The 15,993-nt window shown below is 40.5% G+C and overlaps 1 protein-coding gene and 1 long non-coding RNA gene across 3 annotated transcripts in view; one reads left to right on the top strand and one right to left on the bottom strand.

Annotated features, from left to right (window-relative positions):
* Positions 1–1,728: 1,728 nt before the first annotated feature.
* LOC135318279 (uncharacterized) lies at positions 1,729–15,787 on the bottom strand. The gene is made up of 4 exons (XR_010376574.1): positions 15,358–15,787; positions 11,651–12,666; positions 4,644–9,468; positions 1,729–4,059 (listed from the first exon to the last, which is right to left on the bottom strand). It is a non-coding gene; the product is annotated as an uncharacterized LOC135318279 (long non-coding RNA).
* PRPS2 (phosphoribosyl pyrophosphate synthetase 2) overlaps positions 15,734–15,993 on the top strand; it is a 30,337-nt gene continuing 30,077 nt past the window's right edge. For both annotated transcript variants that reach the window (XM_064475428.1, XM_064475420.1), the window contains exon 1: positions 15,734–15,947. In XM_064475428.1, coding sequence (XP_064331498.1) covers positions 15,826–15,947 — 122 coding nt within the window. In that variant the 5' untranslated portion in view covers positions 15,734–15,825. The remainder of the gene's footprint in view (positions 15,948–15,993) is intronic.

Raw genomic sequence — 15,993 nt, 5'->3', positions numbered from 1 at the left:
AGCTTGCTGACTAATTTTGCTTTAATGATCCCTTTAGGCTCTCAGAAACAGGCATTTGACCTGCTGAATCTCTGTGACTGGAGAAGACAAATAATACAGGCGAGTTTAAAGGGCTTAGTTGTGTAGGGCTTTCTGCTATATTGTGATCCAAGTGAGTGGTCTGCAAGTCATTGTTGAGAATCATCTTTTTTTCTTGAAACCTAGGAATGGAGGTTTCAGCAGTGTTTTCTTTCCAGTTTTGGTTCCCCTTTTCTTTTCATGTGTTTTAAGAGAGTCTCTTTTCCTTTCTTTTTTGTTTTCATTCCTTCCTCAGCCTCTGCGCTGCGTTTCGTAACAGAAATAACAGAATAATTTCAATATTGCTCTTCTTTTGTTAAACATGATGTGAACTGAATACTACTTGAATCTGCAATGACCTTTGAAGAATAACAAGCCGGTAGGTTTTAAATGGGCCTAAAAGGGTGCTCTTGGAGATGATCCAGAGTTTTATTGTCTGAATCCTAAATACTGCTTCTTTTATGGTATCAAAAACTACAGTGCCAGAAATGAGATAAAAAGCAATTGGGCCATTCTAATCTGACTGCAGTATAATTATATACATAAAAATCAAATTTAAATATTTGCATAAAATAAAAAATAGGTAAGACAATACAATGCCTGAAACTGCCTTTGGAAAATGACTGAAGAACTTCTCCATGTTCCCAACAGACTAAATTAAGCTACTCCCAGCAATAAAATTGGATTGACATTATTATATCTTAATCTGAGGCTGCTTCCAGTTACAAGCCTTAGGCCTGCCTGAAAAATAACAAAAAGCAAAAATATTTTGTTCCTGTGTATTCCAGAGGCTTTTGAAGGCCTCATGAACGTTCATTTAATAATGCTAGAATGTTTTTGCAAAAGGTAGAAGTAGAAATAAATGTTGCGTTCCCTTCTTGGTAGGTCCTCTTCCACAGCTCACAGCTCATGCCCGATCTCTGTATACTTCATCTCTATAGAGGTGGGACAAATGGCAACATCTCTACATACCTTTTGCCCAGCGCCCTTTTGCTTAGTGGTCTGGGGACTGGAGGCAGAGTTAGTGGGTTGTGCGGGAGAAGGAAGCGAAGGGATGCATCACCTTCCCCTGCTTTTAAGGATATCGGGGAAAAATAAAGTAGTGTTGTTTGGAACTACAACTCCTTCAGCGCACTAAGGATTATTCTGTTTTTCAAGGAGAAAAAAAAATTGAAGAAAAGCAAGCAGATTTATAAAGCTGTGTGGTGGCCGTGATCTTCCACTCCTTCTTCAGGATCTCCAAAAAGCTGGGACCAATTCCTCCCATAGAAAGGCAAGGCACATACCACCCTCAGCTGAAACACTGAAAGAAAACAGGCATGTTTCCTTCTCATGAGAACCTGGCGCACTCTCCCTAGTGAGAAAATTGTTCTGTCCGTGTCCATTTGTGGAACTGTTGCATTTGATTTTCTTTCTAGGCGGAAGAGTGATTTAAAGAGCTTAGCTAGACCACATAACCTTTTGCATGAAATTCCATAGTTACTCCAGAAGAAAATAATGACATTTAGGTCGTGATAGCCGTGTCTCTCATAATGTCCATAATGCCCAACTTTTGTACTATAAATAAGGGGAAAACAGTAGCCTTGTCCCATTGACCTTTCAGTCAAGAGTTTAGCTCTGAAACTGTGAAAAACAGAGATATCACCAAAGCATTGCATCAGGTTGCAAATTATTTATTTAATGAAAGAAGATTGCATGTTGCCTTGCTTCTCTGTCTGTCTTACAGAGTGCTACTGAAATGGAGTATGCACGCAGCTGCGACCAGACCCAGATCAGAGTACAGAGCACCAGGCTACTATGTGAAGGGAAAATGATAAAAATGGAGGAAAAGGCACACATACTGTGAAAGTGAAGAATAGTTGGGAATATGAAGGCATACAAAATCTTTAGAGCAGCTATTAGAATGCTCCCATCTTCCCAAGGCAATTAAAGTCTGACTGTGCTGTTACTCAGTTGTACTTGTGATCGCTTCCAACCTAGTGCTTTCAGTGGGGTTCTTCCTGAATAACAAACAATGGGTTTTCTCTTAAATTACAAGTAGAGTTTATGTTCTCCCTTTTACAAGAATGTTTAAGCCAAACAGTAAGAATACTAGGGCTGAAAAGTATAAAGTATAAACCTTACACCAGAGAAAACCATGTGTAGTTTATTTTTGTTCTGATCATTAAAAACAGGACAAAGAATAACAAATTAAAACTAGGTTTTGGAACGGTGTAAGTCCTGATGCAGGAAGCGAAGTCTTGTACACAAGCAATTATACTCAGGTCTAGAGAAAGAAAATCAGTCCTTTTATCTGTAGTCCTACTGTCGATTGTCAGCACTAGGTAAAAGCCAGAATTTTTATACTACAGAAACCAGACCAACCTGAGCAGCAGGTTTGTCCTGCCCTTACTAATGGCCTTTGGTTTGCCGGACTGAAGTGTCTGAGGTTTTTTTTAAACTGGGCAAGCCTGTAGGGAACAAATAAGTATTACAAAGTTCTCCCCCAGTCCCCAATGTAGCCTTGGGAGTACTTTAGTTCAGTGTTAAGAGGTGCTCATTATTTCAGTAATTCTGAAGCACCTTTCAGCACATTAACTCTATTACTAGAAAATCTAAATTAATGGACCAATTCCGAGTCCTCAGCACAGAGACCCTTCCATGCTGTATAGGTGATTGGAACTATTGCAAATGGGTAAAAGATTCCTAATGAAGTATAAAACAGTGGCAAAAAGGTTTCTCTCAAGCAGAGAAACTCCTCTGGATGCTTTTAGACCAAGATTTATTTCAAGTGGTGACAATGAAGACATCTAATTTTCAGGCTGCTGGAAAAGGTGGTTTTTACCTCTTTTAAATGTTAGGCTTGTCATGGCTTCACTTTTGTTGCCGTTATGTTTTCAAAGGTAGGGAGGAATCAGGACATAGGAATACCAAGGTTTTCCCAGGAAATTAGGGAATCATTTTTATGTTATGATTTTATGTGAAATCTACTTAGAGTTTGAAAAAATTTTGAGTTTCTGCTGCAGGCAGGTCATAGTTGTCAGAGGAAACAGTTTCTGAGAAAGAAAAGGGATGGTTCCTCTCAGGTATCTAGTAGATCCAACTCCTGATTGCTTTCAAAAGCAATCAGCACATTTCTTAGTCATATGATCATGTATGTTTTAAGGGACATTTGGGACTTATCTAGCCCAGCCTTCTCTTCAAAGTAGATCATATTAGACTGAGTTGCTCAGGGTCTTGTTGAGTTTTGAATCTCTCCAAGGAAGCAGCTTTCACAGCTGCTCTGGGCAACCTGTTTCAGTGTTGGACCACCCCAAGGTGAAGCAGGTTTTCCTGTCTATGATCAGAATTCCCCACGTTCCAGCTTGTGTCCGTTGCCTCTCCTCCTGTCATTGTGCACCTTTGAAAAGCACCTGGCTCCACCACCTCTGTAACCTCCCAGCAGGTGGTTGGAGACAGCAGCAATATCCTTCTCAGTCTTCCCTTCTTTGGGCTGAACCAGCCCAGTTGTCTCACCCTCTCCCCTTCCTCATGCGTGCCCTCCCTCTAACCATGCTGGTGGCTCTCCGCTGGATGCACTCCAGCACGTCAGTGTCTTTCTCATACTGAGGAGTTCAAAGCTCTGCGCAGCACCCCAGAAGGGGTCTCACGCGTGCTGAGCAGAGGAGGAGGGAAACACTTGGCTTGCTGGCCATACTCTTGCTAATGCAGCCCAGGATGCCATTGACTGCCTTTGCCACAGGCGCATTCCTGGCTCATATGCAGCTTAGGAAGCACCAGGAACCCCAGGTCCTCTTCTGCAAAGCTGTGTTGTAGCTGGTCAGTCCCCAGCACATACTGGTACCTGGGCTTATTATTCTCCACATGCCAGCCATTTGCCTTTGCTGAGGTTCATGAGGTTCCTGGTAGCCCATTTCTACAGGCAGTTGAGGTTCCTCTGAATAGCAGGCCTCCCCTCCAGCGTATCAACCACTCTCTCCAATTTGGTATTGTTCATGAACTTCCTGAGTGTGCACCTCTGTCCTATTGTTCAGGTTATTAATAAAGAGATGAAACAATATTAGCTCTAGTATCAATCCGTCAGGCATGCAGCAGGTAACCAGGTGCCAGCTGAACTTTGTTCAGTTGACCACAACCCTCTAAGCCTGGTGAGCAATCCAATATTCCACCCACCTTATCACCCATCCCAGAGGTACACATCTCACTATTTTGGCTATAAGGATACTGTGGAAGACTGTGTCAAAAGCATTTTACTTTCTAGGAATGATTACATTTGACTATTTGAATTTTCTACTTTACGTCTCCAGCCTCCTCTCTATTCTTTCTTTGTAGACTAATCCCTTCTAACCACTGAAAATGAACTATCAGAGCCCCAACACTGAACAGAAATGCCTAATTTTGCCCTTGGTTTCCTTGAGAGTCAGTGGATATAGGCACTTCCATAGGCAAATCAGTTTGTCAGTATCAGAATTAACTCCAAGGGAGTTTTCCTTTCCTGGTAAGCAAATGGGCTTGTATCTTACCCCCACCCCGCCTCGCTATGTCCCTTAACCCTTCTGATTTAATCCCTGTGTGTTAATCCTTTACATTGATTTATTAATACTTACAGAGGGATGTATCCGTGCCTTGCATGATTTCTCTTTAATTTTCATTTTCTTGAAAGACTCTTGGTACAGCCACAGTGATTTCTTATCTTTGCTTTCTGTTTTGCTTCAGAGAGGTTTCTTGTTCTCCATTTACAGCCCTTTTCAGTTACTGCTACTTTCCTGGCAGTCTTCTGTCATTTAAATTAAGTTTCCAGAAGACTCCATCTCCAGATCCTTGAGTTTGTTAGAGTTTGGTGTATTTTTCTTCTAATCCTTTGACTCCTTCCTCTCCTTACAATAATGAATTCTTTTCATTAACTTTCACTAAGCTTGCTTCCCACCTTTATGTTTTCAGTCATTTTCTGGTGAAAATCAAATTGAAAATAGCTACTTCACCAACTGCTTCTTCTAGTTTGCTTGGCTGGGGAGGGGGGGAGAAGTGAAGGGGGGACAGGGCAGGGGAGAAAATCATTACCATAAGAGCTTCTTGGAATAACTGTGCCTATACTAGGAGATTTCAGCGTGCCTGAGAGTACTGCTGACCTTTAGAGCATGATCCTTTATGCTAACAAACTGTTGAACTGTGCCCTGGTGTGAGCGTGGCCCTTCCAGCTAGCATTTTCCCCAAATACTTCTTTGGGGCAGTTTGGCAGATCATCATTCTGGGGGTCCTTACCAACAGGCAGTTTGCACGCCGACACTGACTTGGAAGCTAAGAGATTTTACTTAATTACATGCCACTTTCCCTTGGTGCAAAGGAAAATTCTTGGACGTGTGTCATTCACTAGTATATAAGATTGCTTTATCATCTACATTTGCTTTTTCTAATAGAATTGAAGACTTCATGTAGCATTAGAAGTCTTTCATAGGCTTCTGCTGACAGTTTGAAAAATCCCTCCTCTTCCTGGTTTTTGTAGATGTTTGAGGTTAAAGAAGCCTGCATCTGATTTCTTCTTGGCTTCGCAGACGGTATATACATTCTTAACATGAACCTTAACAGTATTTCCACTGTCTCGCATTTTTTCTCCTTAGTCAACTGGGCACATCTATATATCTTTCCCAGTCAAGAGGACCTTTTAGCCATGACAGCCCTAACTTCTACCTTTACCTTTTCCTAATGGTAATGGTGGCCATGGTTTGACTGGGCTTATTGAAGTTTATCTCTTTCTACCCATGGCTAAGGAGTCTTAGTTAACCAATGATCAAAAGAGGTTCCAAGACACAACGCTGGAATTAACTTCAGATCTTCTGATGATTATAATACCGATATCTCAAAGGGGGACTGAGAGTTCACAACACCTCAGAGCTTAGTTGAACAGCACTTGATTAATGTTTAATGATTTAACTATTTGAAATTATGCATTCTGTGCAGTTTTAAATATAGGTCGTGTTGACTTTTCACTGGGAAAAGACGAAAAGTTATTGAAAATAGTACTTTTAAGTGTTACAGTGTTTCAGACATGGTAAATCTGTGAACGGAGTTCTACAGAGGGACGTGTCAGGTTAAACAGAAGCAACTGAACTTTATCACCAAATAAAGATCATCTTCAAACTTTGGCACAGAAGGATTTTATAGCACTGCACTGAATATGGGTCTTATTCCTCCATATAGCAAGTCAGACCAAGAGCTGGCTCACAGTTTCTTTCACAGCAAGTAGGTGAAATGCAGTTTTGTGCGAGCTGGCGGAAAGGGTCTGGAGTGCTAAAAGGAAGCATAAGGGGAAGGCTGGCAAATGTCAGTGGTGTTCTGGAGTCTGGGAAGGCTGGTCAAGCCATGGGATTTAGGAAGTTTTGGGGTGTTAACATGCTAGGGGATAGACAGAAGAGAATATTTAGGTCAGGATAAGTGGGATGTCGGAATGTTGTAGAGACTTCAGAAGGCCTGTCGAGGAGCAGGGGGAGGAAACCCTCTTCTCCCTCCCCCACCCTATTTTTAGCTGTTCTCTCGCTCTTATGACCCCTCCTTCTTTCTCAGTCCCCTGATATACAGGATTCATCAGTATCCCCAGAACAGCAGGGGAAATAGTGGCCTGTGCAAACAGGAGGTGAGGATTCAGGCTGTATATGCTGCTGTAACAGCCATCTGTTCTATACAGTTGTGCGTTTTAAGCAGCAAATGTCCTTTTTGCTTTTCTAACAAAGCTAAATGTTATGTCGTTGCCACTAGATTACCAAGGCTACCGATACAGAATATTTGCTCATGGAAATAATTTAACTTCACCTTTCCTGATACAGAATATTTGCTTGTGGAAATAATTTAACTTCACCCTTCCTACCGAGAGAGAAACCTTGCCCCTTTGTTAGCACTGGCGTATCCACTGGCAAAAGCTATGCTGCAATTGTGTCCCTGGGTATGATAGAATGATAGAATTTATGGAGACCTGTGGAGGTTCCAACATAGCTACTCAAGAGGAATATGGGAGCAAGATAGATAAAGGAGCAGAGCATGGATATTTTACTGTTTTACTTCTTAAAGAGCCCAGGAGATCTCTGTTACTGTGAATTTCGTCTCAGCATGAAATGGCCTGAGATTTTTTCTTTATTTCTTTATAACCACATACGTACGTTATTTTCCTTTTCCTTTGAGAGACAGTTCCATAAAGATAAGCAAGAAATGGGAAACAAGCTTATAGGACTTGCAGAGGGAAAAATTAAAAGATTTGAAGATTTTAAAAAAGATTTAAAAATATTAAATAAGATTTGAAAATACAGAGTCCTCTTTTGATATAAATAATACATGAACCCTGGAGAACAGTTTGATGAAAATGGACCTTGAACACAAGGCAACAAGTATGTACACATACGCAGCTTTAACCTTCATCCAAATCATCCAATTCCTCAACTGATGCATTAGTATGTATTTTATCAATGAGTAATTTTATTCATTGATATGCTTCATAGAATATTAGTGTAGAGCTTCTTGAGTAATTTGGAGTCAAGATACAAGACAAGATCAGAAAACAAACCCATGTAGTACTTTTAGGATCTCTTACTATTATACCATTATGTTGAAACAAAACTACTGAGAAATTTATAATGTCTTAAAATTATTTCAGAAAGAAATATGCACCAACATATTGTACCTCTTCAGTATTTATTCCTCTCTGCTTAGCCTCATAACTGAAGTGAACATTAATGGGTAGATGGTTTGAAGCACGTTTGTATACATATACTTTTTTTTTCCCATTTCTAACTTTTTTCTTTGTGTTGTTTTTCGGGTAAAGGCTCCATATTTTTTAGGATGCAAAAGTATCAAAAGTCTTTGCAAGACCTCACTGATGTAGACATGTTTTTTGGACCTGTACGACCAATGCTTTCAGCTTTTGCAAAGTCAAACTTATGTATATACACTTGAATGTGTCTAGTTCCTTCTAATCTTGGAGGAAACCTTTAGAGTGTGAAGCAAATGTATTCAGTTGTAGATTCCAAGCTGTGTGGGAATAGCTGCTGTATTTTTAAGTCTGTTTTAATAACTTTTTTTGATCGGGTATTAATTTTTTTAAAAAAATCCATGTCTTGTAGCAATTGTGATATCACATTCAACACTTAAGTAGGTCTACTTTAAAATAGAAATGTTCTCTACATATATTTCATCCTTACAAGCCCATGGCCCTTTCACTTAGGAGGTCAGCAGACCAACAGGCAGTCTCAGCGGGCCCAGGGCAGTTGCTACTTTACAGAACTCAGGAATGCAAGCACCACAGCAGTCAGTGCTTGTGTCTATTGATCTCTCACTCTCCTTTCTTCCACTTCATAAGTTTGCACCTGATTGTGTGGGATGAAAGAATTTATTTTTAATGAGAATGAAGCTAATAAACACAAGCCACTGTAATTTCTCCAGTGGAGAAATGGAGTAAGAATGAAGTAAAACCCGGTGCGTCCAATCCTGATCATAACTATTGAAGCTGTCATTGAAATCAGCCTGGAATAATCAAAAAGAACAAAATATTAGTGATAAAGCTTTGATTTTGTTTGATTTGTATATGAAGAGAGGCAACAGGAAGAAACATTTTGAAGGTGGAGTGACTTAAGGTGGATTAGGGCTACCAAGTCTTGTTACGTTTCATGTCGTTTTTATTTCTTGGTACTGGTTATGTCGGTGTTAGTGAAAATTGATTTGCACGCCTGTCTTTATCTAGTGAAGAAAATACTTCTTACATCAGTTCTGAAAAAAACGCACACCTTTTGCAACTGTCTGAAACAGTAACACTACGGTGAAGTTGACTGACATTCTTCAAGTGCTTAGTTAGAATTTCAATACTAAGTCTAAATACTTGTCAATTGGAAAGAATGCATAGGTAGGTGAAAAGTATCTTCTGTTTGCTTTGGTTTTTTGTTTTGTTTTGTTTTTTGTTTTCCCCAAATATTGCAAAAGGTTTAAAGAAGCTACCGTAGAGGACTTTTTTGAATATCAAATAGCTTAATTTGAATTTGGTGTATCTCTATAATTTTTGTTCGTGAGGGTAGCAAAGTTGTAGGGATACTTAATCATTTCAGATTCAGAAAAATTATTTTTACTGATTTTTATTTCTGTTCTACTTTGTTAATCTTTTAATATTTTTGTCTGGTGTTACATGAAGATTCTATGTCCGTTTCTTATATAACTAGCAGCATTTATAGCAATTATACTGTGGGAACAGGAAGGGGAAAGGAAGCTTTGACTCAGTAATCGATGGGCTCTCTTTCAGTCCTGGTTTGTTTTTTGAGTACTTCAGATCTCTTCCTTTCGGTGTGCTTGGGTTTTTCTATCAAGAGGTAGTTGCTAATTAATGGTCCACGTGCAGATCTTGTCCTGACATGGAATATTCACTCAGATGTGGAAGCAAGGAAGTCTTCTTGGGTCTCACTGCATAACCACAGCCAGAGAAAGGAGGAGAGAGCTGTTAAAAGCTTCCCTTAGTGAGTTTTCACAAAGCTGATGGAAAGTCTATGTAATCTGAATATATTATCTTGCTTTTGAAGTAGCAGTAGTACAATAATGTTAGGAGAATGAGTATCCCAGACATCACAGCAATCTACCCTGCAATAGACTAGGGGCTGTCTGCTTTCAGGGAGATTTTTCCTTAGTTTGACTTGACACCCTGGATTTCTGTGCTGTCGGAACACAGGAACATAACAACACGACAAAGGCTATACTGGGTCAGGCCAAATCTGACAGAGAGATCTGACATTCCACCTCTGACTACAGCCAAAAGCAAATGCCTGTGGTTGTGAAACCACGATGTGAAAGACCGCAGTCTCATATTGCGATCTCTTCTCTTCTCTTGTTTGATTCTCTATCCTTATCTTTTGCCAGTCAAAAACGTCCATGCAGAATGGTTTTCTTTTGGAAAATGTGATTTGACAGAATTGAGACACAGGATGATGATGTGTTGATTTAGTAGATGATTAGAGTAGAGAATAAACAGACAGACTTGCAGGCTAAGCTGGAGCCCTATGGCTGCCCAGACTTAGAAACAAGATGCATAGAAGACAAGCTAAAACTTTCTAGATTAGCCTGAAGCAGAATGCACAAGCTTTAGTCTTGCAAAAGCCACCGAAATCTTTGATCTTTTATCTTGAACTACGCTATTTTTAAAAGGGTAGAAAATGGTCTTCTGGGCAGTTTTGGGCTTTTGCCTCTGATATCTGAATGGATGATATATATTGATCTGCTCTTTCCACCTGTTTGGCACTGATATGCTTCCTTTGTTCAATAGTGCAGTCCCCAGAGCTTGTGTTCTGTGAAGCAACAGCAATCCCGTTTATGTACAGACTTACAAAGAAATACAGGATTCCAAGATTAATCTGCTGCCTTGCCATTATTTACTCATGCAAGCAGTAACACAGAAGATGCTGAAAACTGGTGGTTGACTAACTGGTGGAAGCAGAGGTAAAAGCCCTGGTACTAGAGGTGAGATGCAGTTTTCAAGGATGAAGATTATGAGCTAGTGTTCCTTGGGAGCACAAGTGGGCAAAATCATGGCAGAAAGGAAAAAAACAGTGAAACAAAAAAAAAACAACACCAAAAAAGATACAAAAAACAGTGAAAATGAATTAAAATAAGAGGTATTGTAGAAACCGGAAGCTCTGTAAACAATTGAAAAAAAGATTTGAAACAAGAAAGGAATTAAACCATCATATGATTGTTTTCCTAGAACAAGTTGAGAAATGACCTAGTAGTAGGAACTAAATCTTTGTGCAAAAATTAAAATATTTCATGATTCATTGGGAAACCCAAACTGAAGAAGGATCCCAGTCTAAACTGTGAGGACAAACCAAAGGGAATCAGATTGCTTCCTATTAAGTAAATTACTTTCTTCAACTTGGAGCTTCCTAACAGGGATAAGCTGCAACAGAAACTTAAGGAACTGAGACCTCATCTTGAGAAGGAATCAAATGTGTAACAAAGCTGGCTGGACAACAAGATTTTAATACATGACTGTTCTTGATCGTTTAGAATTTTTTTTTTCTCCATGGCTGGGTCACTCAAAGTCAACTCATCATTTACTACAGAAGAAAAAAACACAAATGAAAAAAAATATTTTAACTTAGCCGATCTTCAAAACACTTCCATAATGGACATAAATGCTAGTACTTACAGTCCAACAGGAGTGTTGACGTACAAGCACAAGTCATGACTGTACGATGAGTTAATACGGAAAAAGTGTGAGTGGTGAAGCATTATATTATTGTGAAACCTACAAGAAACTCCCGGCAGTGACAAAATCTAGAATAATGCTAGCACTACAGAAAATAAGATTTATAAAGGATCTTAAGAAATCACCTAGTCTGGCCCTTTCCTCCATAGCAATACCTTCAATGCCTACAAAATAAAATACTTTCAGTAGATCATTTTCGCTACTGTTTTGTGGCAGAAAATTCATGCTCAGGACAAGCCACATATCCCAGATATTACCTTTATAGATATGAGAATCCTGAAAGGTACTTTGTAAGCTGTATGGGAAAACTGCAGCATTATGAGGTGGCATATACACATAAGTTTGGTAACCTGCCATAACTACAAGAATAATTAAATAATTGCTTACTGCAGTTGAAACGTAGCCATCAAAGCTCAGACTGGAAAAATAGTGACAAGTTTCCCAGATTTCTCAGCACCAAAAGACATTTTCTGTTGCTCAATTAAAGGTAGTTTAAGAGAAAATCTGTTAGAGGAGAAGAGAACATCACTATGGAGATAAGTAGGGGGCTAAGAACAGTCTAGGCCATTGATGTGAAAATGTCCTGATAACAAAGCATACAGTGAACAGGTAAGTTTCTATAACTTGCAGTTTGAAATTTCTTTTTCTCCATTGATCATGCATTGTATAAGGTGCCACTTGTTAGATGATGATTAGAGCTGAGAAAGGTGTATTATGATGTGCATTAGGAGAAATTTATGAAAGCTGTTTGGCTTAGCACCTTCCCTCAGAATAAATGTAAGACGGGCAATAAGCTTTTTTACAGAATAAAGTAGGTGAAGCAGTAGGAGCTGTATCTGCTGACAAAGGAAGTGGAGCTAAGTGATCAAAGAGATTTCAATAGCAGCTGAATAGTGTATCATGGAGCTGTGGATCTGAAAGAGAATCAGCAGCTGAAACATTCTGCGTTCACAGAATATCCAGAGGTAACATTAGAAACAATCACAGAAATTGGAAGCCATACGGCAAAGCAGGGAGGCAGTGGGGATTTGGAAGACAGCTGGGAGGGAGATGACTGGAGCTATGTGGAAGCTGGGAACATTGAGAGCAATTTGGGAGCAGCAGGTGGCCAAGATCATGAAGAACATGCTAAGTCATCAGGTGCTAGGAACAACTATAGGGGTCTTCTGACAAAACTTTATGCTTTCTCAGTAGCATTATTCATTTAACAACTTTTTATGTTTTCATACTTGCAGGATAGAACAAGCTTTGGAAGAACCAGATCAGCATTTGAGGACAATAGAATCACAGGTCTCAAAATGCAGAGATAATACGTTTGGACAGATATGACTGTAATGCTGTCAGCTGCTGCTATTCCATATCAAGGCCTCCAATATTTGCCGTTTGTTCTTCATGCCAGAGCCCTTGGAGACAAGTGATTAGAGACAAATATTAGTTTTCATTTTTTTTAAGGGAGATTCTGAGAAAATCTTGAAATCACGACCCAAATGTACACTAATAGTTAAAAATACACACAACAAATAAAAATAGCCTGCAACTATTTTAAATCTCAGATTTTTCATTATCAACTCTTTTGAGACCAGAGCCATGATTTGCTCACATTTTACAACTAAATGCTATAACTGAGGGCAGCAATTGGTCAACGGAGTCTTTTGCAAATTATGGCTGTGAAAAGAAGGAATGAAATAGCTTGATATTGATTGTATTTCCAGAGACCCAACAGGGATTTTCTCAGTTCTTTTAAAAAGCTGGGGATTTTCCCCAACAGATAGTCCCCCATAAAGACATTTTGTACTTTGGAAGAAAAAAAAAAAAACAGTCAGAAGTCATTCTGATACAAAAACTACAAAAGCCCTGGTTACTTTGAGTGACTTTTTTTCAGGGTGTAACAATTTTTAGTATGGGAACTGTAAGGAGGGTCATAGAGTGAGCTATATCGTAAGATTTGCAAAACTGTGCACTGGAATGAAACCAAGATGGGCGAACATTTTTAAAGTTTATATAAATCAGAGTCTCTTTGTAGCCCATTTTCTGCTTCTGCTTTCTGTTGCAGGAGCAGAATTCCATATGCTTTCTCTGGTCCAGCTGACTACTAATTATTGTAGTCTTTGTGCTGGCTAAACTGACCAATACTTTCATTACAATGTGATGATAAAAGGAAGAGAACAATTTCCTGTTGAAAGTTTTACTTTCTGCTGTCAGGCAGGTAGTTCCCTTATTGTTCTCATTTAATCAAAAGAGAAAGAGTGGAAATAGTGATATGTTTTTTATTTCTTTTCTCTAGAAAAGTGCAAAGCTTCAAGTGGTGATGACACAAACTTCTGATTTCTGGTCCGCTATTTCAGTCTATCACAGCCAAAGGAAAGATAATCATACTTTGCATGTCAATCAGCACTATTTCCTTTGTATGTCAGCCTCCACAACTAGTTTTAATGCCTGCAGTTTCTATAGTGTAGCTACACGATAAAGACTAATTAGCCATTGGCCACAAAAGTCTTAGTGGGCTGGAAAGAATTGTCTGGGTATCCCGCTAAGCCATAGAGAAAACAGAGGAATATATACTAAACTGCATGTGAGGACAAAAGTTTTAACTGGATACTTTGGGGAAAAAAGAGAGCAGGTCAAGACATCCACCAAGTGAGCTAGTTCATTATAGGGTTCAGTGCTGCCAAACATATATAAAAAATCCTCTTGGCAGCCCAAGTTGTCTTCTGATCTTCTGCAGATTATTTAAAACGTTCTGGTGTTGTTTTGAGTCCACAGTGAAGTATGGTTTTCCTTCATTACATTATTTTGACATTAAATTACCCCTTTCTGTCTAGCACTGCTTTTAGTTCTGATAATCCTGAGGTTGTGTCAGCAAGTTTTCTTTTTCACAGATTTGAAACCTGCAGTCTTAATGGAAGCTGAGGTCCCCTGTCACAGAAGCTAAAGATTTTAAAATAACCAATATTAAAAATCACAGTGAAATCAGGACAGCTGGCAAAACTCAGAGTTGCAAGTGGCTCAGAACAAAATGTAGCCTACAAAATTAGTTGTCGGAGAAGATGTATGAACTGGAAGAAGCACAAGCTTGACTTTCAGATGCTGTTATGAGCCTACAGTGCTGACTGTTAAACACATTTCTTTTGAATTACATATGGAGAAAATACAAAAAGGGCAAAAGGGTGAGTGTGGCATATAAACAGGCCTCATATGTTAAGGCTTTGGCAATGTGTCCAACACTGAAATAGATTCTGAAATTATGCTGTGGTAAGTCACAACACTTCTTGTTCCCATTCTTGTCCATAAGTTGTGTCCCCTGTTTATATCGCCTCTGCAACAATGCAATACTTAGCAAGAAGTGTCCATGATTTGTGGAACTATCTGGCTGGATGACTCAGACCACAGAGAATGGTAACACAAGCAACCCAAACTGCTAACCCCTAACTCCTTAGCCCAAACCATTTACTAACTCAGCTGTTGGTTAAAACATTTAGGACATATGTTTGTTCTTTCTGGATTTATTCTGATGGAGAACGTTCCTTACTAGAAAAAAAACCCCAACATTTCTTTGCAGTAATTCCATTTAATCAAAAATCCAGTATTCATTTCAAGAATGACTTTGGTAGGAGTTTTGACCAGCTCTAAAACTGTCTGTAGAGATGAACTCTGCAACACTGGGGTTTATCTGGTCATGAATAATGTCACTGGTGGAGCATTATCAAACATATCTTCAAGACCTTGCTCCTCAAAGCAAAGGTTTGCTTAAAGCAGGAAAACTGAGGCGGTTCTAAAGTCAGTTATCCAATGCAATTTATTTATTTTTATACATATGAGCTAAAACTGTATTACCTGAAAGCTAAGACCTTTTTGCCTGTGTTCAATTTTCTGAGAGTAGTTTGTACATGAGCCTATTTCTAAGCAACAATCAAGAACAGCAAACATGTTAATGGAAAACGAATGGCGTATACATAGAATCGGCTGCAGGTTATTCAAGGACAGCTCTGGTAGCTAGAACTAATTCGGTATGTATCTAACTACGCATATACCTAGCTATACCTGCCTTTGGCCATTGCATTTTTAGGTGACAGTGTCAGCCGAACCGTACGTACCCAGCTGCACAGGCAGCCAAACCCCCCGTTAAGATCTTCCGTTTGTCCCTCTCAAAAGCGTGCAAAGAGAAGCGGAGGCAGAGCTCTGCCCGCCTGAGGTGAAGCCCGGTCTAACCCTGCTGCAAAGGCAGGGCGGCAGCTGGCTGCCCGGGAAGGGGACGGACCGCACCTGGGCAAGGGTGCTTGGAGATGAGGAAGAAGAGGAGGAGGAGGAGGAGAAAGGAGGGACGGAGGGGGCACGACCGCCCCTCCCTTAACGCCCCTCAGCCGGCTAACGGCTGCCGGCTAACGGCCGCCGCCGCCACCTCCGCCCCCGGCCCCTCCCCGCTGCCGGCGGCGGGAGGGGCGGGCCCGCCGCCCCGGTTATTTGACCCCGCGCCGTGGTCCCCGCGATCTCTCTCACCTTCGCCGCAGCCCCGACCCCCTCCCCTCAGCCCGCCCGTTCTCGGCGTGTCTCCCGCCCCCGCCATGCCGAACATCGTGCTGTTCAGCGGCAGCTCCCACCACGACCTGTCCCAGCGGGTGGCGGACCGCCTCGGGCTGGAGCTGGGCAAGGTGGTCACCAAGAAGTTCAGCAACCAGGAGACCAGGTGCGTGGGGCGGGGCGGTGCTCGGGCCGCGGAAGCCCGTGGGTAG

Source organism: Phalacrocorax carbo, chromosome 1 (assembly GCF_963921805.1).
Source record: "Phalacrocorax carbo chromosome 1, bPhaCar2.1, whole genome shotgun sequence".
NCBI lineage: Eukaryota > Metazoa > Chordata > Aves > Suliformes > Phalacrocoracidae > Phalacrocorax > Phalacrocorax carbo.
Note: the sequence above shows the minus strand (reverse complement) of the source record. Positions and strands in the feature narration are given on the sequence as shown.